A 19,229-nucleotide genomic window follows, 5' to 3' on the forward strand; every position below is an offset into this window, starting at 1 on the left:
TGGTTACTTTTTGATATTTGAAGATTATTTCCTTAAAATCATCTTGTATACTATAACCAAGCTTAATATACACACATTATTAAAGATATGATATAGCATTTTCTTGAAAAATTGATTTAAAATTTTTGCATCTGTTTTTTCTGGCGTATCCACATTATCCTTGCATTATTTATGATCTTAATTGCCACCTTAATAAAATCATATACCATCTAACATTATGTACTACATGCACAAGTAGAATCTCTAACACCTTAAATTTCTCTTTGAAATTATATTTGTACATTAATATGTTTGAAAGGGATAAAAAGGAGTTAATATTGCCTGGAATGATAAAATTTTATGAAAAATTAATACAATAGAGCATGTTTTCTTATATTTTCAAGTTGAGCATACCTTTCTACCAATATGGAAGAACTGAAACTGTTACTTAAAAATTATTCCTGAATATGCTAATTTCAAATACCAAGAAAAATTGTAATCTAAGATATAATATGTAAATTATATAGTTGCACATATGCCCAGGAAAGAAACTTATCTAGAAACTTCCATGATTTCATAAAATGTACATGGTACAGAAATCACCTGAATATTTTTAATTTCATCCATAATAGCCTGTCCTAATTAAACAAAACAAACAATCTTCCTCTTCTTCATGTTGTCTGAAATTCTCTGTAGAAGCGTCATTTCTTTTAGTTAGGCTTTGATTCTTGCTAACTTGCAAAGTCTTCCAAGACATTAGCCTTCCCATATAATGTCAAGTGTTTATTTTTTTAAAAAGATATTAATTTTAGATCTCATGAAAGCCCATTTTCCCCAGAGAGAGAGTGTTTCTTGAGTCCTGGAGAAGAACATGCAGAAGGGAAGAGTCACAGTGTGGTAGGAACAGGAGCAGAGCTCAGAAACTAGAAGACTGGGACACCTGAGTGGCTCAGGAGGTTAAGTGTCAGCCTTTGGCTCATGTCATGGTCCTGGAGCCCCAGGATCAAGCCCCACTTGGGGCTCCCCTCTCAGTGGGATGTCTGCTTCTCCCATTCCCTCTGCACCCCCCACCCCAGGCTTGTTCTCTCTCTTGTTCACTCTGTCTCAAATTAATAAATAAAATCTTAAAAAAAAAAAAAACTAAGGGCACCATTTTTCTATCTAAGAGTTGCATTTAATGTAGGTACTGTGCATATATAGAACCAGGTGTGACCTTGAAATCAGAGGCTAGAAAGTCAAGTGTAAAGTTTTTTAACTTTCATAGAGCAATGCAGAGGGCACATTTTTCTTTCATCCTTCTACTTAGAGAGAAATAACCCGCTATTGTCATCCCTGAGATACTCACTTAAAACAGTCAGCACTGCAACACTGAACAGCTCTGCATGCATGGAGGAGGGAAAAAGTTTTCAGCGTGGTGTCTAGACCCTTCCTGCTTGTACATATTTAAAACATTCTGGGTTTTTATTTCTTTTCACCCTATCCTGTTAAATGCCAAGCCCCTTGAAAAGAGAGAAAAAGAAGTTGAAAGACAAGTCTCAGATTCTGGACTGGGATGACCAGAAAATGAAATGACATCAATAAAAAGAAAATTGGGAGGAAGACTAGATTTGTGGTGCGGGATGGAGTTGTGCCAACATAACACATTCACTTTTACACACACTGTCTGTAGTGCTTTTATGACTTCATAGGGGAGCTTATTAAAACTCTTCAATGATGGCAGCATTGACAGAAATCAGGTTGAGTACAGAAGGTGGAGGGCATTGCTTTCAAAAAGAAGATGACCAGGGGCGCCTGGGTGGCTCAGTGGTTGAATCCTCTGCCTTCAGCTCAGGTCATGATCTCAGGGTCCTGGGATCGAGTCCCGCATCGGGCTCTCTGCTCAGCAGGGAGCCTGCCTCCTCCTCCTCTCTCTCTCTCTGCCTGCCTCTCTGCCTACTTGTGATCTGTCAAATAAATGAAAAAAAAAAATCTTAAAAAAAAAAAAAAAGAAGATGACCAGTTTGGCATCTAAGAGGGAAAGGAATGTGAACTTTGTCTCAGTATCATTATCAAATGACCTGTTAGACCTTTTTAGTTTTTATGATTCAAACTTTGGAATCTAGCATCTTATTTTCCTGATATATTTTAATTTGGTATCCTTAATCTTTAACTCCTGTTTCTGTCATTCCTTTCCTAGAATTACAAATCATTTAAAGTTGCAAAATGATTTTAACATTGGATCTGTATATTTCCACCAAATTTTCACAGTTCCCATGAGAGAGAGAGAGAGAGAGAGAAAGGAAAAAATCTTGTCCGGAACAAAATTATGCAGTTAGGTATATGTTTGATAACATCTTGCCTGTTGATCTAACCATTCTTTTTAATCCCTTGCTCTTCCAGGAATCACCCCCCCCCCGCAACCTTTCCTAGGTAATCTTGCCTTCTAGAAAGTTCTTGGATTGTAAATTTAAGTCAAATTCTTACATCTGTTCTTAATGTGTATCTAAGCCTGTGTCTCTAAGTTTAGAAACAAAGATTTTACTCTCCTTTTGAGAATCATGGGAGAGTACTGGGATTTTTTTTATTCCCCTGTAGTCAGGTTTGTCTGCTTCCCCAATATATGCACAGGACTGCTCTGAGAAGTGGATATAATTCACATCAGTTATTTCACTTCACATAGTAAAAAAACTGTGTCCTGGGAAAATAACTTTTAATTCATCACCTGTTTTTTTAATTAACATAAATTACCTTTAATTCTGCCCTCTCCCATCGTTTCTTTCCTTCACGGTAGGATTTCTACAGCAGGAATGCAAAGAGAAAGAGGAAGAAAAAAAAACACCTCCATTCAGCTCATGAGTTTCTGAGAAGACTTTGGAAAATACCAGGTGATACAATAGGTTGAGTACTAGGGATTTTGGATCTTGCATCCCTGAATACTGAGTGTCAAAAGACATGTTAATGCTGATAGCTGTGGCATGAAAATATAAAATTCAGGCTTGTTCAGCAATGACTTCAAAACTTTCCCAAATTGGTAATAACCTATACATCTACAGATAATACAGTAATAATAATAATAACCTACACTTCAGTAGTCCTCTCACTCAAGGTTTTTTGCATAAGTCAGGTTCTTCTCCTCACGATAAATGAATGATATTCTGATGTCCTCATTTGGTAAGAGACGTATTCTCTCTCACATTTTAAGTTTATATTCTCTTTTTAACAGTTATATTATTTATCTGTAATGAACTGTAGTAGATGTTTTTAATCTGATGCTCTGTTTACCCTTGTTAGTCATAAAGTGCATGAGGCCTGATAACAGAACTCCGTAGCTCTTCCAGACAAGAGCAGTGAGAAAACTAGGAGACTATCAGAGATAGAATGTCTGGGGTTTTTCCTTCAGAGGATAGTCTTCCTTGTGGAACCAGTCAAGAAAGAACTCCCTTCCCAGTCAAATGATGATAGAATTCCCTAAGGAACTGATTTTCTAAAATGCTCCATGAAGAGCTGGGAAATGTGTGATCAGTGACCCAAGAGTCCAGGAGGGTAGGAGTGCCTTGATGATGTGGGTGGCTTGACAAGCTATCGCTGGGACATATGCACACAGATTTTGCAACCTTAATACCAAAGCTGATGATACAAACAGAGACAGTGCAGCAAGTATGAGGAAGGTAGGAGTGATCCCACAAGAGGGGAAAATAGCACAGACAAACAGTGGTATGGAAATAACGATAATATCTGCTATGTATTGAGCATTGCTACTTGCCAGATACAGTGCTAAGCACACATGTTCATTTAATTAAAAACTAATTGTCTATTTTAAAGGTAGAACTAAGGATAGGTTCATTACCTTCTAAATGAGTGGCTCTCAGAGAACACAGATTCACAAGACAGGAATAAAACAAAAGCAAGCGTTAATGTCACTTCCCATCTGCCCTCCACGCAGTGTGGAACAGAGGGGAGGATCAATGGAAGCTTATAAATGTTCAACACTACAGGCAGTAGGTAGCACACTCTATTGACAGAAAAGGGAGTGGGCAGTCTGCCAGCAGACCACACAATCCTAAGGCAGTTGGCCCTTCCCTCGTTGAGAAGGGTGAGTCATTTCAGTTCTCCAGGTGGATCTCAGTGAGTGCAGAAGTACTGGCTCAGACCAAGTCTATGTTCTGCTGACTTATGCCTCTGAAGAGATAGCCATAGGGCAGTGGTTTTCAACTAGAACAATTTTGCCAGCAGAGGGCACCTTTGATAACATCTGCAGACAAATTTGGTTATCACAACTTGGGAGGGGAAGTGCTACTAGAATCTAGTGGGTAAATGGCAAAAATGTAGCTAAGCATCCTATAATGCAGGACATTACCTCAACAAAAAATTATCTAGCCCATAATGTAAGTGGTCCCCTGTTGAAAAAACTTTGCAGAAGAGCCAAATTAATAGGACTGAGTGCTGTTTTGGTTTTAAATATGAATATCCAGGCATCAAAGTTCAGGGTGCTCAGAGGCAATTAACAAGTCAATCCTCATAAAGAATTTTTTCATTGCTAAAAGTAAATTGTGGGTGATTGAGATGTTCTATATCTTAATTGTGGCGTTGGTTAACAAGTGTATACAGTGATCAAACTCATTAAACAGTCTGCTCAAAATAGACATGTTTTATTGCACATTACTAACGCTTCAGTAATGTGGATTTTTAAAACTAAATCATAATCTCACACTCAAAACATAGTATTTGTATTTAAATTGAAACTGCCACATAATGTGTCCATTGTTTTCAGCCAACACTTCAAGGAGTGTCTCTATGAAGGATTCTTAGGATGGATACATAAGGGATAAGAAAAAAACAAAACTTGCTGCCCTCAAAGAGCTTACATTCTAGTAGAGCATTAACTTCCTTGTATTTCAGACCTACATACTTCAGACCATTGAAAAAAACTTAATGAAAAAGTGACATATGGAGAGTCACAGGGAATTTGCTAATGTAACACTTTGAGGCAGCAAATATTTCAGTTAACCCTTCTTGTAGCCTCATAAAGTAGGTAGCTTTATTGCCCCATTTGAAAGATGAGAAAAGGTCATGGAGCTTGCCCAAAGCTAAATAATTAGGGTAGATTGTGAATTTGAATCCATGTCAGTCTGATTCTGGGTAATATATTGCCTGGAGTGTGGACCTCTGAGGACATGTGCAAGAACAAGAAATTCTAGAACAATTATGACAATTTGCAACCACTTTAGCAAAGTTCTGAGAGTATATATAACCCCTGGAATTGAATTCTTATGGAGGCACTCTCTAAGATTTCAGCAAGAATCTAGGTCTCCACAGAGAGGCCGCTATATGTGCAACCAAACCATTTCTGCTATATGTGCAACCAAACCATTTCTGCTATATGTGCAACCAAACCATTTCTGCTTTCCTCTAGGACACACAGACATCTCAAGTCCTCAGAGCCCCTGCATCTAGGCGGTAGCACATGACTGATTCGGAAAATAGCATTTGGGTACAAGCAGTGCTTCTGACCTACCGAACAACTGTGTGTGAGCCTCTACTTTCTCTTTCTTCGCATGGTGGCAGGCAGGGTCAGTCCAGAGGACTGAGTGGAGCACAAGAAGATGATGACTCTTGAATTACCATGTGGAAGATCACATGCTGAACATCTGATTCAGACTGTCATAGAGTGAGAAAAAAAAAATCTTTATCGTAGTAAGCCATTAAAATTTTGGGATCATTTGTTATGTTAGCTAGCTTTAATTACGCTATCTAGCCCAGGCTCCATAAAGCAAAGAAGAGAAAAACTGATAAAGTAAGTAACTTTACAACAACTTGCTATGTGGGGGAAAAAAAAAATGTATGATTTATTAGGTTATTTACATGCTCCAGAAGACATTTGAGGTATCGAACAAAGGCACATACTGTATAACAAGATAAATTTAAAATTGGGGAGGAAAGTGAAACGAGGGAAAATAAATTTAGAAAAGCAGATGGAGCATAAGAGATCCATCGTCTCCACTAAAGGTGGGTGACACATTTGGCTCTAAGCATCCTAGGAACATAGCATAAGAAGAAAATTACAATGAAGTCTGTTATTCACAGTACTCATAAGGCGAAAGCAAATCAGCTACCTAGGAGAAGCATGTTTATTCTAGTTCTAAGACCGGAGAAAAACTTGTCCTATGGGCCCTCATAAAAATGACAATGTGAAATATATTGAAACACATCCTCAAAGGAAAAAAAAAATCTCCAAAGTAAACCCTGCAATGAAATTCATGAGTCTGATCATTTATAAAATCCCTTAGTACAAAGTATTAAGATGATGTTGAGCATAACTCACATTCAGTGATACAGTTTTAGAATGCTGCTCCGTGAGGGTCTAACTTAAATTCAGAGATGTAAAGAGAACTGGAAATTTAAGCCTAACCCATTTTGTGTAATAATTTTATAATTAGTTGAAATGTTTAAACTCACCATTTGGTGAGTTTGGTAATAATTTACTCAAACTGCATAAATATCCTCAAGAAACACACATTTTTCTTAATTGTAAATTCAGACTGAAAAGCCAAACACAAAAACTCTCACAGCATAAGCAAACATACCTTGATGGACAGTATTAACCAGATAGTTGCCAGCCCATTGTGTAGAGGAACAAAGTGCCTTTGATCTGATTCCTTCAGTCTCACCTGAATGGTCAAAACAGAGTAGCAGCTTATATGCAATGATCAGCAGTAATGGGCCTGGTCATAAATCAAGATTTCCAGGTGGTTCTTATTTGCAAAATTTTTTACAATCAACACATGTAATGTAATAAAGTTGGTTCTACTATCATGTAACTCCTCTGTTTTTCTTCTACTCTAGCAAAAAAAGAACCTCTTTTTAGAATGATGCATCAAATTGATTTTCATCATCCCCTTTCTCATTTAAATTATGTTTCCCTAAAATAAGTAAATAAAATTATTTAATCACTTAGTATCCCAGTTAGAGAAACAACCAGGAGATGCCATGGGGGAATTTAAAGAAACCTGTTCAAGGCAATAACAAGTTCCAGTGCAAGTTAAGTCAGGATGGAGATGGAACATAAATACAACTAGAATCAGTGATTTTCAAATTAAGAAATGTTAGTTTCTTCATTCATTTTGTAAAAAATGTACCTACCTATACTTGGCAATTCTCAGTGACAAATATTACTGTTGTAGGATTGTAGGGTGCTTGTCTCACAGAGTTGAAGAATGAATCTCGCCAACAAAAGGGTGAAGGGAAAGTTTAGTAAGTGAAGGTGAGAACAGAAAGGAACGAAAAGGAGCTCTACTAAAGTGAGAGGGGTCCCAAATGGGTTGCCATCGAAGGCTTTTATGGTCAGTCTTTTATAGAAAACTGACCAGGGAACTTGGTAAATATCTTGTCTATAATATTTAAGGCAAACAAGGTGGATTTGTAAATATGAAAGTATTCTCATTCATATTTAGAGCAAACAAGGTGGATTTGCCTATAAAATTTCTCCACATCTGGGATTTCAGTGATCCTGGTTACTTAGCCCACTGCATGACCTTAGTCATGTCCCTACCTGTCTCTACCTACCCTTGACTGTCCCTTACCCACTATGAGTGATTCTATCCCAAAAAATGAATCATTTTTAAACCTACAATAAAAGTGGAATAAGAAACATGAAAGACTTTTAAGGGGAAAAAAATGGTATTCAAAAGTAATGAAACAAACAGAAGAGTAAAATATACAGCTTGATCGAATAAGCCTTTTTTTGGCAGAACTTTTCATCCGGTTGGTCATCACTAAATCATTCAGAAGGTTGGCAGAATATTTTCCAACCCTCATTGCCACACGGGAATTACATTTTGTCTTTTCCTAAAACCAGGTGGGTTTTTTTTTCCCCCTACAAATGTAAAATTTCAAATAAAAGCTAACACAGAGTTCTGACTTTAATTCTGCAGCATGAGAAATTCTAAAAACTTGAGACCAAAAGAAACATATTAACTTGAGTTTTTCAATGTAGGACAGAAACATAATTTCTTCACTAAATAATCTATTTCTAAATAAACTCTACCCTAGTTCTTAAAACCCTATATAGTAGCTGTTGAGAGAAATGACAAATATTGTACTTTAATTTTTAGAAATACTGTTCTATATAATGTAATTTCAGTCTCCAAAGACTCGTGTGGGTCTAGAAAGTACATTGCTCACTCTGTGATATACACCCTACTCACTACTTAAAATAATTGGATTTTATTTTTAAAATATAACTTTGGAGTAAACCTCATGTCCCTAAAGATGTTTTCTATTTTGTACCAATATGTGAAATGTCTCATTTCTCTTGAAATTCATTTTATAGCAGAAGAGTATCATACTGAATCAAAAGTTTCTCTAGGATGATTCACATTTTTCTTGCCAAGTATTATGACCGGATTTAGATTGTTAGGCTACATGTATAAGAAACTATGTATGGTATGATACCAGTTCCAGGTTTGTATTTCTGTATAACAACCTACCCCAAAATTTAGCAGCTTAAAACAATCATTTATTATTTTCTCTTATAGTTCTGGAGGCTGATGGGTTCAGCTGGGTAATTCTTGTTTAATGTAACTCATAAAACTGTAGGCAAATCATAACAGTAGCTGGAGTCATCTGAAGGCTTCTTTATTCCTATATCTGGTGCCCAGGATGAGGGACGGCAAGAAGAGCTAGGGGCTGATCTGGCCTGTCTTTTCCCCCTCATCTTCCCTGCCTTTCCCCCATGTGGCTTCTCTAAATGGTTAGCTTGGGCGCCCTTATAGTCCTAGTATTCTGGGGGTAGTTAAACTTCTTAACATGGTGACTGACTTCTCTCAAAAAGACATTCCAATTTGTCTGAATGGAAACTGCAAGGCTTTTGATAAGCCAGCCTCAGAAGTCTCAGGAGGTTACTCTGTTGCATTCTATTGGTCAAGCGGGTCACTAAAGTCAAGAGGAGGGGACTTAGATCACACCTCTCACAGGAAGAGTTACAAAGATATTATGACCATCTTTAATTTACCACAGTACCTGTTCAAAAGTAGAAGATTGCCAAATTTCTTTAAACTTTTTCTTTACTCCATAGCGAATTTTAAGAGACTGAGATTAATTTAAAACCACTAAACTCGGGGTAAGTTAGTTATTTAACTAATTTATTAGTTATTAGTTAGCAATTAAGAAAAATAATATGGAAACTAATATGAAGTTTCCCCTAATGTTCAGTTTGCTTTCTAACAAAAACACTTTTAAGACAATGTGTTCTGCAGATGGTATCTAGACATTAATAAAAAGGTAAGTAATCATGGAGGGAATAAGAGATCTCTGCAACTTTCTTTTCTGTTCCCAAGATTGTGAGATCATAACCTGAGCCCAAGTCAGATGCTTAAGCGACTGAGCCACCCAAGTGCTTTTCTCATCAACTTTCAGTCACATTCCAATTTACCTTCTAAGTTATCAGGAACATCCGAAAGCCACAGAATGCATTTCTGAGGATATTTAGCACTCCGCGAATCAGGCCTGCTGCTACATCACCATCAAGGGAACCACTCTGCTTCCCAGACTCTAAGTAGCATTGACTGGGGCCGCTCACTGATACTCATCTGGCAGCTGGACTGAGCTGAAGGGTCCAAGATAGTTTCACTCACATCCCTGACACCTGAGCTGCCCTCTACCTCCTTTTGGTGCACTCCTGGAGACTCTCCAGGAAGCCTCTCCAGCAGAGTAGTCAAACATCTTACATGAATACTCAGGGTTACAAGGGCAGATGTTCCAAAAGATAGGAAAGGAGGCTGCCAGTATAAGACATGGGCAGGACACTGGCACAGAGTCACAACACATTCTCTTGGTCAGAGAGAGTCCAGGGTGCCTGGGTGGCTCAGTCGTTAAGTGTCTGCCTTCAGACACTTAAGACAGACAGATCCCAGAGTCCTGGGATCAAGCCCCGCATCCGCTCCCTACTGGGCCAGAAGCCTGCTTTTCCCCTCCCACTCCCCGTGCTTGTGTTCCCTCTCTCACTGTGTCTCTCTCTGTAAAATAAAATCTTAAAAACAAAAGCACAGAGAGTCCACCTACATTTGGTGAGAGAAGGCATAGACTTTGTCTTGATAAAAAGATTTGCAGCTATCTTTAATTTGTCACAGGGCCCATGGGAAGACTGACAGTTCTGAAGTCACATACTAGAGTCTATCCTGAAGTTCCCTTTGGAGTTAGCTGAAAGCCAGATACACAGTGGAGACTCAAATAGTATGAACTAGAAGTTACAATGAAACAAATATATAGGAGACATTGAGTAAGGAAAGGGTTAAGATAAGTATAGGCAAGGAGAGATGGTGGGTGGGGGTTGTTGCTGCCTAGACTCTGAAACTGTCCCTGGCAGGCGGAAGCACTAAGACAGAATGAACAAGAGATAAAAGGAATAGACCAGACCACCTGGCCCTGGATGTTAGGGACTATTTTTCTTTGGAGGCTACATTGTTATCACAGAAAATGGCTAGACCAAAGAAGTAAGTCATTAAGGGTGTTATCAGTAGTCCTTACTCAAAGCAAGACCGCGTAAGAATCTTAAGGCAACTAGCTTCAGGGTCACGTTTTCAATAAAAAAGACAGGCCCTAAAATCCCTCAGTGACATCCCATTTGGGACTGACAGCTTTCACTTTCTGTTCTCACCTTAACTTACTAAGCTTTCACTTCACTTCACCCTTTTGTGTCCTTGAGATTCATTCTTTGACTCCATGAGATAAGAACCCTGCAATCTTGCAAAAAATATTTACATTAGACTGAAAAGGACAACCCAGAAATACTAAATGTGAAAATGTTTCCCAATTATAGTTAAATAAAAATCCTTTACTATATAAAAGCCTTGAGAGACATTTAAGAAAAGTTAATGTCCTATAACCTCTATTAGGAGGACACCAATTATAATGCATTATTACACACATCTCTACTTAATCAGAAGTTACTTATAGCAATGAAACTTCCTAATTTTTTTAAGTGGGTTGGGGATGGAGAAGCATGACTTTTCTTTTTCGAAAGTTAAATAAGATGAAAGCATATATTTTATACCCAGTTTTCAAAGCAAGACTTCGTTTAGTGTTGCTGTATAAATGAGCCATCTGAGGCAATATATGCTCTCCCACAGATGAGTAACATAAACTTTAGGTTAGCAGGGCCCTTCACAAATCTCATTTAATACCACTTTCCAGCCTTATGCATCACTGCTTTCTTCCTGATTCCCACCAGTCAAAAGATCACCAGGAACACACTTAAAATTAAACAAGCTGGGCTTATTACTCACTGCATTAAGGAGACAGAATACTGTGAGGAACCATGGGCATCTCAGCAAAAAAAAAGATGTCAAGACTTACAAGATTTGGGCTTGTTTTCTGTTACTTTGTCTATCTTACTAAATTCCACTTGGAAGAAAGACTAATCCAAGGTTAAGGTGGTAATTGGTAAAGAGGCAGAACTCATCGTTTTAGACTGGATATGGTGACGTTTGGTCATTTTTGTTACTTGAACAATGTTCATTTTTGTCTGTGGTCAGACACGATAAAGGAGTGACCTTACCCTTTTTTCTTGAACCATTGTGAACAGAGTGACTTTGTCTGATGCTGATGTTCTGTGAAATTGTTTACATTCACAACACCAATTCCCAATCCAGGCTAACTCCAGATGTGAGCGGCTGCTTTTCTCTTTCATGCTCCGAATATGTCATACCGATACCGGACTTCAATTTGCTCTGCCCTGTCTTAATTCTGATCTATTTAGTGACCTATATTTTCAGGAATCCTTCCCTTAGCACTTCAACTCGGTTTCCTGACATTTTTTGTACTGCTTATTATTTGGTTACTTGTGTTTACACTTTGTTTCCTCGGATAAGATCACAGCATACATCTCTCTCAGCGCTGGCAGAGTACTGCAAATTACAAGTACCGAGCATATTAAAAAAAAAAAAAAATTACCAAAAAAGGAAAGGGAAAGGTTTATTGGCTTATTTTTGTGTTTCATAAACTAGGTGAAACTGCGTCACTAGATTCAGTAAAATCGTTCTGGAATCCGATCCCAAAAATCCTGACAAGAATTCAGGTTTGAATAAATCATTGCGGATAAGAAACGCGGTAGGTTCTTGTCCTTCCAGAGACCCCAACACACCCCCGCCACCACTGCCCTTACAACCCCCCTCAGTGTCAGGCTTGCGCGTCAGACTACATTTCCCATAATCCTTCAGAGCCGATAAGGTCGTACTATGTTCTAAACTACAATTCCCACAATCCTTGGATCCCACCATCTTGTCTCATTTTCTGCGGTCGCTCCCCATTTCCCATCTTCCCTTTCGGCTCCTACGCGCCGAGGAACAAGGTCGTGAAAAGAGGAGGACTTCGTGGTGCTGCCGTTTGTACCGTCTTAGGGCTCTGCGCTTTTCGCAAAACCTCCAACGGCCTTATGTTGGGACAGAGCATCCGGAGGTTTACAACCTCTGTGGTCCGTAGGAGCCACTATGAGGAGGGCCCAGGAAAGGTTAGTGTGTAAGGGGCCCAGCTTCGTTGGGGAAGGGGGTACCTGGCTGCGACTAGCCGAACCCCAAGGCCTCCTGTGGACTGGAAAGGGAGGCGGGAAGCCGAAAATGTGAGCTGGGTTGTCGAGTAGCATTCCATTTTCCCCTGGAACCAGGCTAAAGCACAGGACCTTGGCTGCGCTCCGTCACGGTGGAAAAGAATGAGTAGGAAGAGCCGTAGACCCTACCTCGCCCTAGTGTTCTCCTCTGGGCCCCCCACGATTTGGAGGGTCCTTGAGGCCAGGGCTGCAGATATTTGTGGCTTAAAGCTGAGCTAGAGGTCACCGGACTCGTAGAGAAGGTCATTGGAAACAGTGAGGATGTGAGGCCTATAGCTGTGGGGTCCAGTCTTATCTAAGCACTTGACTAAATTAGAAGTATTAAACCTCTTTAATACTTAAAGTTCAGGTTGGGTTTAGCTTCAGGTGTAAATAGATTAAATCGAGTAATTAGAAGTAAGTACTCTAGTGATCGTGGCCTAGTAGTAAAGGGCTGAGAAAACGTGTACATGGTAGGCCTTCTTGGTTGTGAAAAAGTCAAAACTTCATAATGCAGTTAACATTGCCCATGCCTTTACCAGGTGGCTAGTTTCTAGATCATGGGATGTAGAATGTAAAAATGTTTAAAAAGATGGGGGCACCTGGATGGCTCCGTGGTTTAAAGCCTCTGCCTTAGGCTCAGGTCATGCTCAGGGTCCTGGCATCCAGCCTGGAATCAGGCTCTCTGCTCAGCAGGGAGCTTGCTGCCCACCCCCCCGCCTGCCTCTCTGCTTGTTTGTGATCTCTGTCTGTCAAATAAATAAGATCTGTAAAAAAAAAAAAAAAAAAGAATGATATATGGCATACATAACCTGATTACATAAAAAAAATTATCTAGCATCAGATGATTTGAAGTTCTATTTTTGTTGCTTGCTCTCTTTCCCCAACAGAATTTGCCATTTTCAGTGGAAAACAAGTGGCGATTACTAGTTATGATGACTTTGTACTTTGGATCTGGATTTGCTGCACCTTTTTTTATAGTAAGACATCAACTGCTTAAGAAGTAAGGATGTTTTACTTGATCGATCAAACAGGTAATTAATGGATTTCTAATCATCCCAAAGCAATGTTTTCCCTTATATTTCTTTCTTCCTCCCCTCCCCACAACCCCAATCTCACACACACAGTATGTAGGGCTGATTGATATGGCATCGGTGGAGACAGGTTGATAAAGCTATAAACAGATGTTTTTTTCTCTCAAAACCAGTTTTGATTGGATACTACTGTTTGTCAGGCACACTTTATATTAATAATCTCATTTTGTTACCTAGCAAACCTGTGAGGTGGGTGGCTTAACCCAATCTAAGACATAAAGATGTTAAGTTGCCCAATATCTCATAGCTAGGGATGGTGGACCAGGATTTTTACCATCTTGTTCCAGAGTTCACACTCCTAACCACCTAGAGTTCTGGTTAGATGATCTTGAGGGCAATAAATGCTGAAAACAATCTTGTGTGTTGGAAAGTTAGTGGTTACTTTGTGTGAGAAGAAGAGATTTATTTCCTTTATTATTGATTGTAATCAGAATTTTCCTCAAAGCGACATTATGGGCAGCTCTGTGGGCTGATTAGGATAAATTCCAAAAATATCTTTGAGAAGAAAAGACTTCATTTGTCTTCATTTATAAGGGAATTGATTTACCAAGCGATCTACAATAGAAAGACTTTGGTGCATGTGATGAAGCAAATCAGTATGAATAAAGTCGTGATACTGTAAACGCTTTCTGATGTACCAGTCATGAACTGATAAACAATACGTAAATGAAACAGATTTCTTTTTAATGACTGACATTTTAATGCAAATAACTTTTTGTCTTTATTTGCAGATGTGGAAAGGAACATTTTAAGAGGTGCAGTCTCTTTGAAAAATGGATCAAACTCTTGAATTCAACATACTCAATATGTTTGTAAATAAACTTATGGCATGACTCCTTAATGCCTCGTCTCTGAAACATGGAATATAATAATTGTGCTTACTTTTTTATTTGAGAAATAGTCCAGGATTAATTTGTTTCATCAAAATAAGTGTGTGATTTAGCCTCTTTCTTGTTTTTAGATTTTAAGGGTTTATTTAATTTTTGATTACTAGGTCTGGACCCTGTTGGTAATTTTTTTTTTAATTAAAAAAGGAAGAAGTGCACTTTTAGTTTTCCTTACTTTAAAGCATTAAAATTGGTTTTCTTCATGAGTGATAATTAATCATGAGGAAAACCAGTAGTGTATACACAGTGAAGTCCAAGAGGTTATTTTTGTCCTTCAGAACTGTGATCTAAAACTAAAATTTGGCCTTGATAAGTTTGCTCTTGACCAATACTAGTTTTGTTTAGACTAAAATAAAAGTAGAATATATGAAATGAAATGTAATAGCATCTAAGACGGAATATGGAAATATTCCTTAATTCTGGAATTTTAGTAGGAATGGACTAAAAGATGGCTCTGATTAGTAGTTAAATCAGTGAATCAGATTTATATTATGGATAGTGAAATGCTGTTAGCCACATAAAATGTAATGACTTCATTCCTAGGGCTTTGAATTGGGGCAGAGAAAAGATAGTGGCTGAATGTTTTAGTCCTAGTTTGGTCATTTTTGGAATACCACTCTGGTATTAGAAGAATGCTATAAAGTAGAGGTTGTAAACTGGTGGTCCGTTTGAGTGCTAGACTTTTTGTGATTAGGTGTACTGTAGTTTTTAAACCAATATTTAAAAACTAGAATAGTTACAAGAAAGTCTATGGATTCTTGAAAAATTGCTGTGGGTGTTCTATATCCTTTCATAGAACAAAGAAGCTACTGCCTAAATTAGTCCTCACCATAACATTAGATGTCCTGTATATCCCTAATGTTAAACTGTTGATTTGCTGGAACCTTAAAGAACTTTTTTCCTCTAAGTTTATGTGACGGGGCCTATCTTGACACTCTTTAATAACCATGCAATAACTGCTTAAGTATGGATATATAATTAAATCTTTATGACTGCGCAGTTTATTCCCTGTACTTGCATTTCATTGTTTTTTGTTGTTTTGTTTTTTATCCATTGATAAATCAGATATTATCCTGTATTTATGGAAAATTAAGGCTTTCCACCTTTGGGAAGGTGAAAACAGGAGTTCGGTGTTCATAAAATGATTTCAAATCCTTGGTTCAAATCTCTGCTATAAATTATAAACTTAACTGTCTTCGTTTTTTTGGAGGAAATGGGAATAGAACCTCTTGTATTGTTTTCGGATTCAGTAAGCTAAAAACATTTTGGTTTCTGGCAAGTCTTAAATGATTTTTTTTCTGAAGTAAAATACATCACAAATCAAATGTTATTGTTAGCAGCAAGGTCTAGGTAGAAAATAACTGATTTATTAAATTTGTCTTTCTCATTTAAAGTATTTGAGGATTTTATATGAATGAGGAGAAAAAACCCTTTCCTGTCCTGGGAGAGGAGCACAAATTGCCCCATCATAAAAAGGTTTCAGCTAGCTGGGTCTTAGTGCATGAGTACGTTGAGTGGCAGAGGCAAGATAACTGTTCAGTTTCTGTATTTGGGTTCTGCAGAGGAACAACCAACCAGATACGTATATAGACAAGATTTGTTTTAAGGAATTAGCTCACGTGGTTGTGGAGGTGAGACAGGTCCAAAATGTGATGGGGGTAGTGCTGAAGGCTGGAGACCCAGGGAAAAATTGCTGTTGCATTCTCTGCCAAATCTGTCTTGTTAGCAGAATTTCCTCTCGGGGCACCTGGCTGGCTCAGTACTGTGTGAATGCAACTCTTGATCTTAGGATTATAAATTTGAGCCCACGTTGGGTGTAGAGATTACTTAAAAATAAAATCTTTAAAAGAAAAAAAGAAGTCCTCTTCCAGGGAAGTTAGTCTTTTTCTGTTAAGGTCTTCAACTGATTGCATGAGGGTAACCCACCTTATAGAGAATAATAAGCTTTACTGAAAACTCCTTCAGTTTAAATGTTATCTCTCCAAAAAACTCTTTTACAGAAATATCCAGAAAAATGTTTGACCAAATATCTGGACACAAGGCTCAGTCAGGTTGACATTAAATTAACTGTGACAGGGATGCCTAGGTGGCTCAGTTGGTTAAGCTTCTGCCTTTGGCTCAGCTCATGATCCCATGGTCCTGGGTTCCAGTCCCAGGTTGGGCTCCCTGCTCAGCGGGGAGCCTGCTTGTGCTCTTTCTCTGACAAGTGGATAAAATCTTTTTAAAAAGTAACCATGACAATTTCATACAAGCATGCAACTTCATCTAGTGTAATATTTAAAGTGTTGGGTTGGATTTTTAAAAGGCACAAGATACCCATGAAAAACCGAGGTTCTCTTGGAAAATTTAAACTGGATGGACCTGTACATCCTGCTTGCAATTGAGCCAGTCCAAGTGAAGTACCTTACACAGATGGCTTCCTTGATTACAGAAGACCTGAATAGATTTTGGCAGGGGGCAAGAACTCAGGATTTGTTTTTAAGAAGAACCACTATTCTTCCATAATTAAGCTTTGACTGCCCTGAAGGAAGTACCCATATTTTGCTACAGAGGCAAAACTGTTATAGGATCAGGACTAAAACTTGCCTGGATTCCAAGCCAGACTTTGGTCACGTATCCTCTTTCAACAAGAGACTGTCTCGGTTCCTGTTGTATTAAGAGTATCTAGTTGTGAAGATTAAAAGTGGAAGTAGATGTCAATTTAGGCAGTTTGCTAGGCTCCTAATGTAGAGTACTTAAAAGTGAGGCAGAGGAAATAAAGTGGACATTGTTAAAATTGTTGAAGTTGATTCCAAAGCCATTCTGCAGTTACAGGTTGGTGCTTTCAGTTACGTGAGCTATAGTTCTAAATGGCTGTCCAGCAGGTATTTCAACCTTCCCATATCCAGAAGTGCCTGGATGCCTATAGTAAGCTGTCGGCGTCAGTAAAATTCCAGCTCCTTAGCATGTCATTAGTCATTTCCCTGCAATTTTCAACCTCACCCTGAACGTAGAGCTCCAGTTTTATGTACCACTTGCAAGTCTTAGTTCAGGTGCCATGTTTTTTGTAAAGCTTTCTCCTGCTGATTCTTCCCCCATTAGCTCGAACACATTACACATAAGTCTCTAATACCTTATAACCAGCTTTATAATTACCTCAGCGTGTATGTAATTACTGATTTCCTTCCCTATCTCATACCAGCGTATGATCTGAGACCAGAAAAACTATTACTTATTCATGTATCCTGCATGTATAATTTAGTGAGTGGTCAATGGACATTTATCAAATGGAAGTCAAGAAAGATAGAACTACTTAAGAGCAAATTCCAGGCCTAATCTACACACCAAAATGGTATATGTCACAGTGTTTTCTGGATAAAAGTAAATTTTTCCCCAATACTTGCTGAGCTGATTTTTCCAACCAAATATATATTGAAATAACCCAGTTATTGCCGACTAAATGAGAGAAGTTTGTACCAAAATGTAATTGAACTATGTCACAGCCCACACTGCTTAGTCCATCCTAGCAATGTGGGCAGTGCATCTAAGATAAGCTGATGAAAATAAGTGTGTTGACTTATATTCTAGCCATGAATCTTTCAGACCAGCATTTTGGGAATTAGGAAATGTATACTTTTACCTCACAATAAATAGATCTGAGTGGACTTAAGGGTCTTCTATCTTACGCAGCCTGTTGTTCCTAAGCTCTTTGTTTGTCACATGATGGCTGCCATAGTTCCAACCATCCTGTACAGATTTTACAATATCCAACAAGAAAAATGCAGTTTCGAGTTATTTTTAAGAGTTAAGAAAGATTGTCTAGAAACCCACCACTCATTGGGCACAAGGACCGTGTATTCATTACTAACTACAACACTAGCAAGGGGAACGGCTGGCACCATAGTTACTAGACTTGAGCAGTTAAGACTCTCTGAAGTCTTCTGTGGGAAGGATGGACACTGAAACACATATGTTTTCTACTAAAAAGGGAAAAGAAAGTGGCTATTAGTGATTGAAAGACAGTGCCTGCTGCAACTATTCTGTATAGTACAGCTTCCAACGTAGAATGTTTGACTTAAGTTTTGGGTTTTTTGTTTGTTTGTTTGTTTATTTTTTTAATTGTGGTTTTGGAAAGTGATGGGAATTCAGCAGAAACTAGAATACTTAAAGTTTTGAATTTTGATTTTTTCCTGGACTAGTGATAAGCAGTAGGATACTATCTTGTGATGCTGGGCAGCAAGAGTAAGCCACCATTCCCAGTCAATCACACAATAAACTTACAAGGACCTTACTGTTGTTCACTTCAGTACAGTATTCATTAAACTACATGAGATATTCAATACTATTATAAAAAAATTCTTTATGTTAGGTGATTTTGCCCAGTGTAGGCTAATGCTAGTGTTCTGAGCGTGTTTGAAGTATGTGAGGCTCCCCTATGATGTTCAGTAGGTTAGATGTTTTAAATGCATTTTTAAATTTAATGATATTTTCTACTTAATATGGGTGTATCAGGATGTAACCCCATCATAAGGAATATCTGTATACTGAGCAAAGGACCCAAATGTCAAAATGTAATAAGCTTTTTATTTTAGTGTATCCAATAAGTAAAAGTCTTTAGATTATAACCAGATAAGATGATTAGAGAAGAGAGGAGAAATAGTCTTGTGGGTTATTTTTTCTATCTCTTTTAAGTAGAAAATAATTTCTCTATAGTAAATAGTGGAAGCTTTT

At 38.1% G+C, this 19,229-nt stretch overlaps 1 protein-coding gene and 1 non-coding gene across 2 annotated transcripts; both read left to right on the forward strand.

The window, feature by feature from the left end:
* Positions 1-12,243: 12,243 nt before the first annotated feature.
* On the forward strand, positions 12,244-14,473 carry LOC125100628 (cytochrome c oxidase subunit 7C, mitochondrial). The gene is made up of 3 exons (XM_047730952.1): positions 12,244-12,463; positions 13,429-13,572; positions 14,364-14,473. Exons 1-2 carry the CDS (start codon positions 12,389-12,391, stop codon positions 13,543-13,545), a joined length of 192 nt encoding a protein of 63 aa, XP_047586908.1. The 5' UTR covers positions 12,244-12,388; the 3' UTR covers positions 13,546-13,572; positions 14,364-14,473.
* On the forward strand, positions 14,207-14,269 carry LOC125101460 (small nucleolar RNA Z39). The gene has a single exon (XR_007127858.1). It is a non-coding gene; the product is annotated as a small nucleolar RNA Z39 (small nucleolar RNA).
* Positions 14,474-19,229: the final 4,756 nt, after the last annotated feature.

The sequence above is a fragment of the Lutra lutra genome, chromosome 5, assembly GCF_902655055.1.
Source record: "Lutra lutra chromosome 5, mLutLut1.2, whole genome shotgun sequence".
Classification (NCBI taxonomy): domain Eukaryota; kingdom Metazoa; phylum Chordata; class Mammalia; order Carnivora; family Mustelidae; genus Lutra; species Lutra lutra.

Coding starts and splice junctions, on each gene's coding strand:
- LOC125100628 (XM_047730952.1), top strand. CDS start 12,389: ATGTTGGGACAGAGCATCCGGAGGTTTACAACCTCTGTGGTCCGTAGG. Junction 12,464..13,428: donor ATGAGGAGGGCCCAGGAAAG/GTTAGTGTGTAA, acceptor TTTCCCCAACAG/AATTTGCCATTTTCAGTGGA.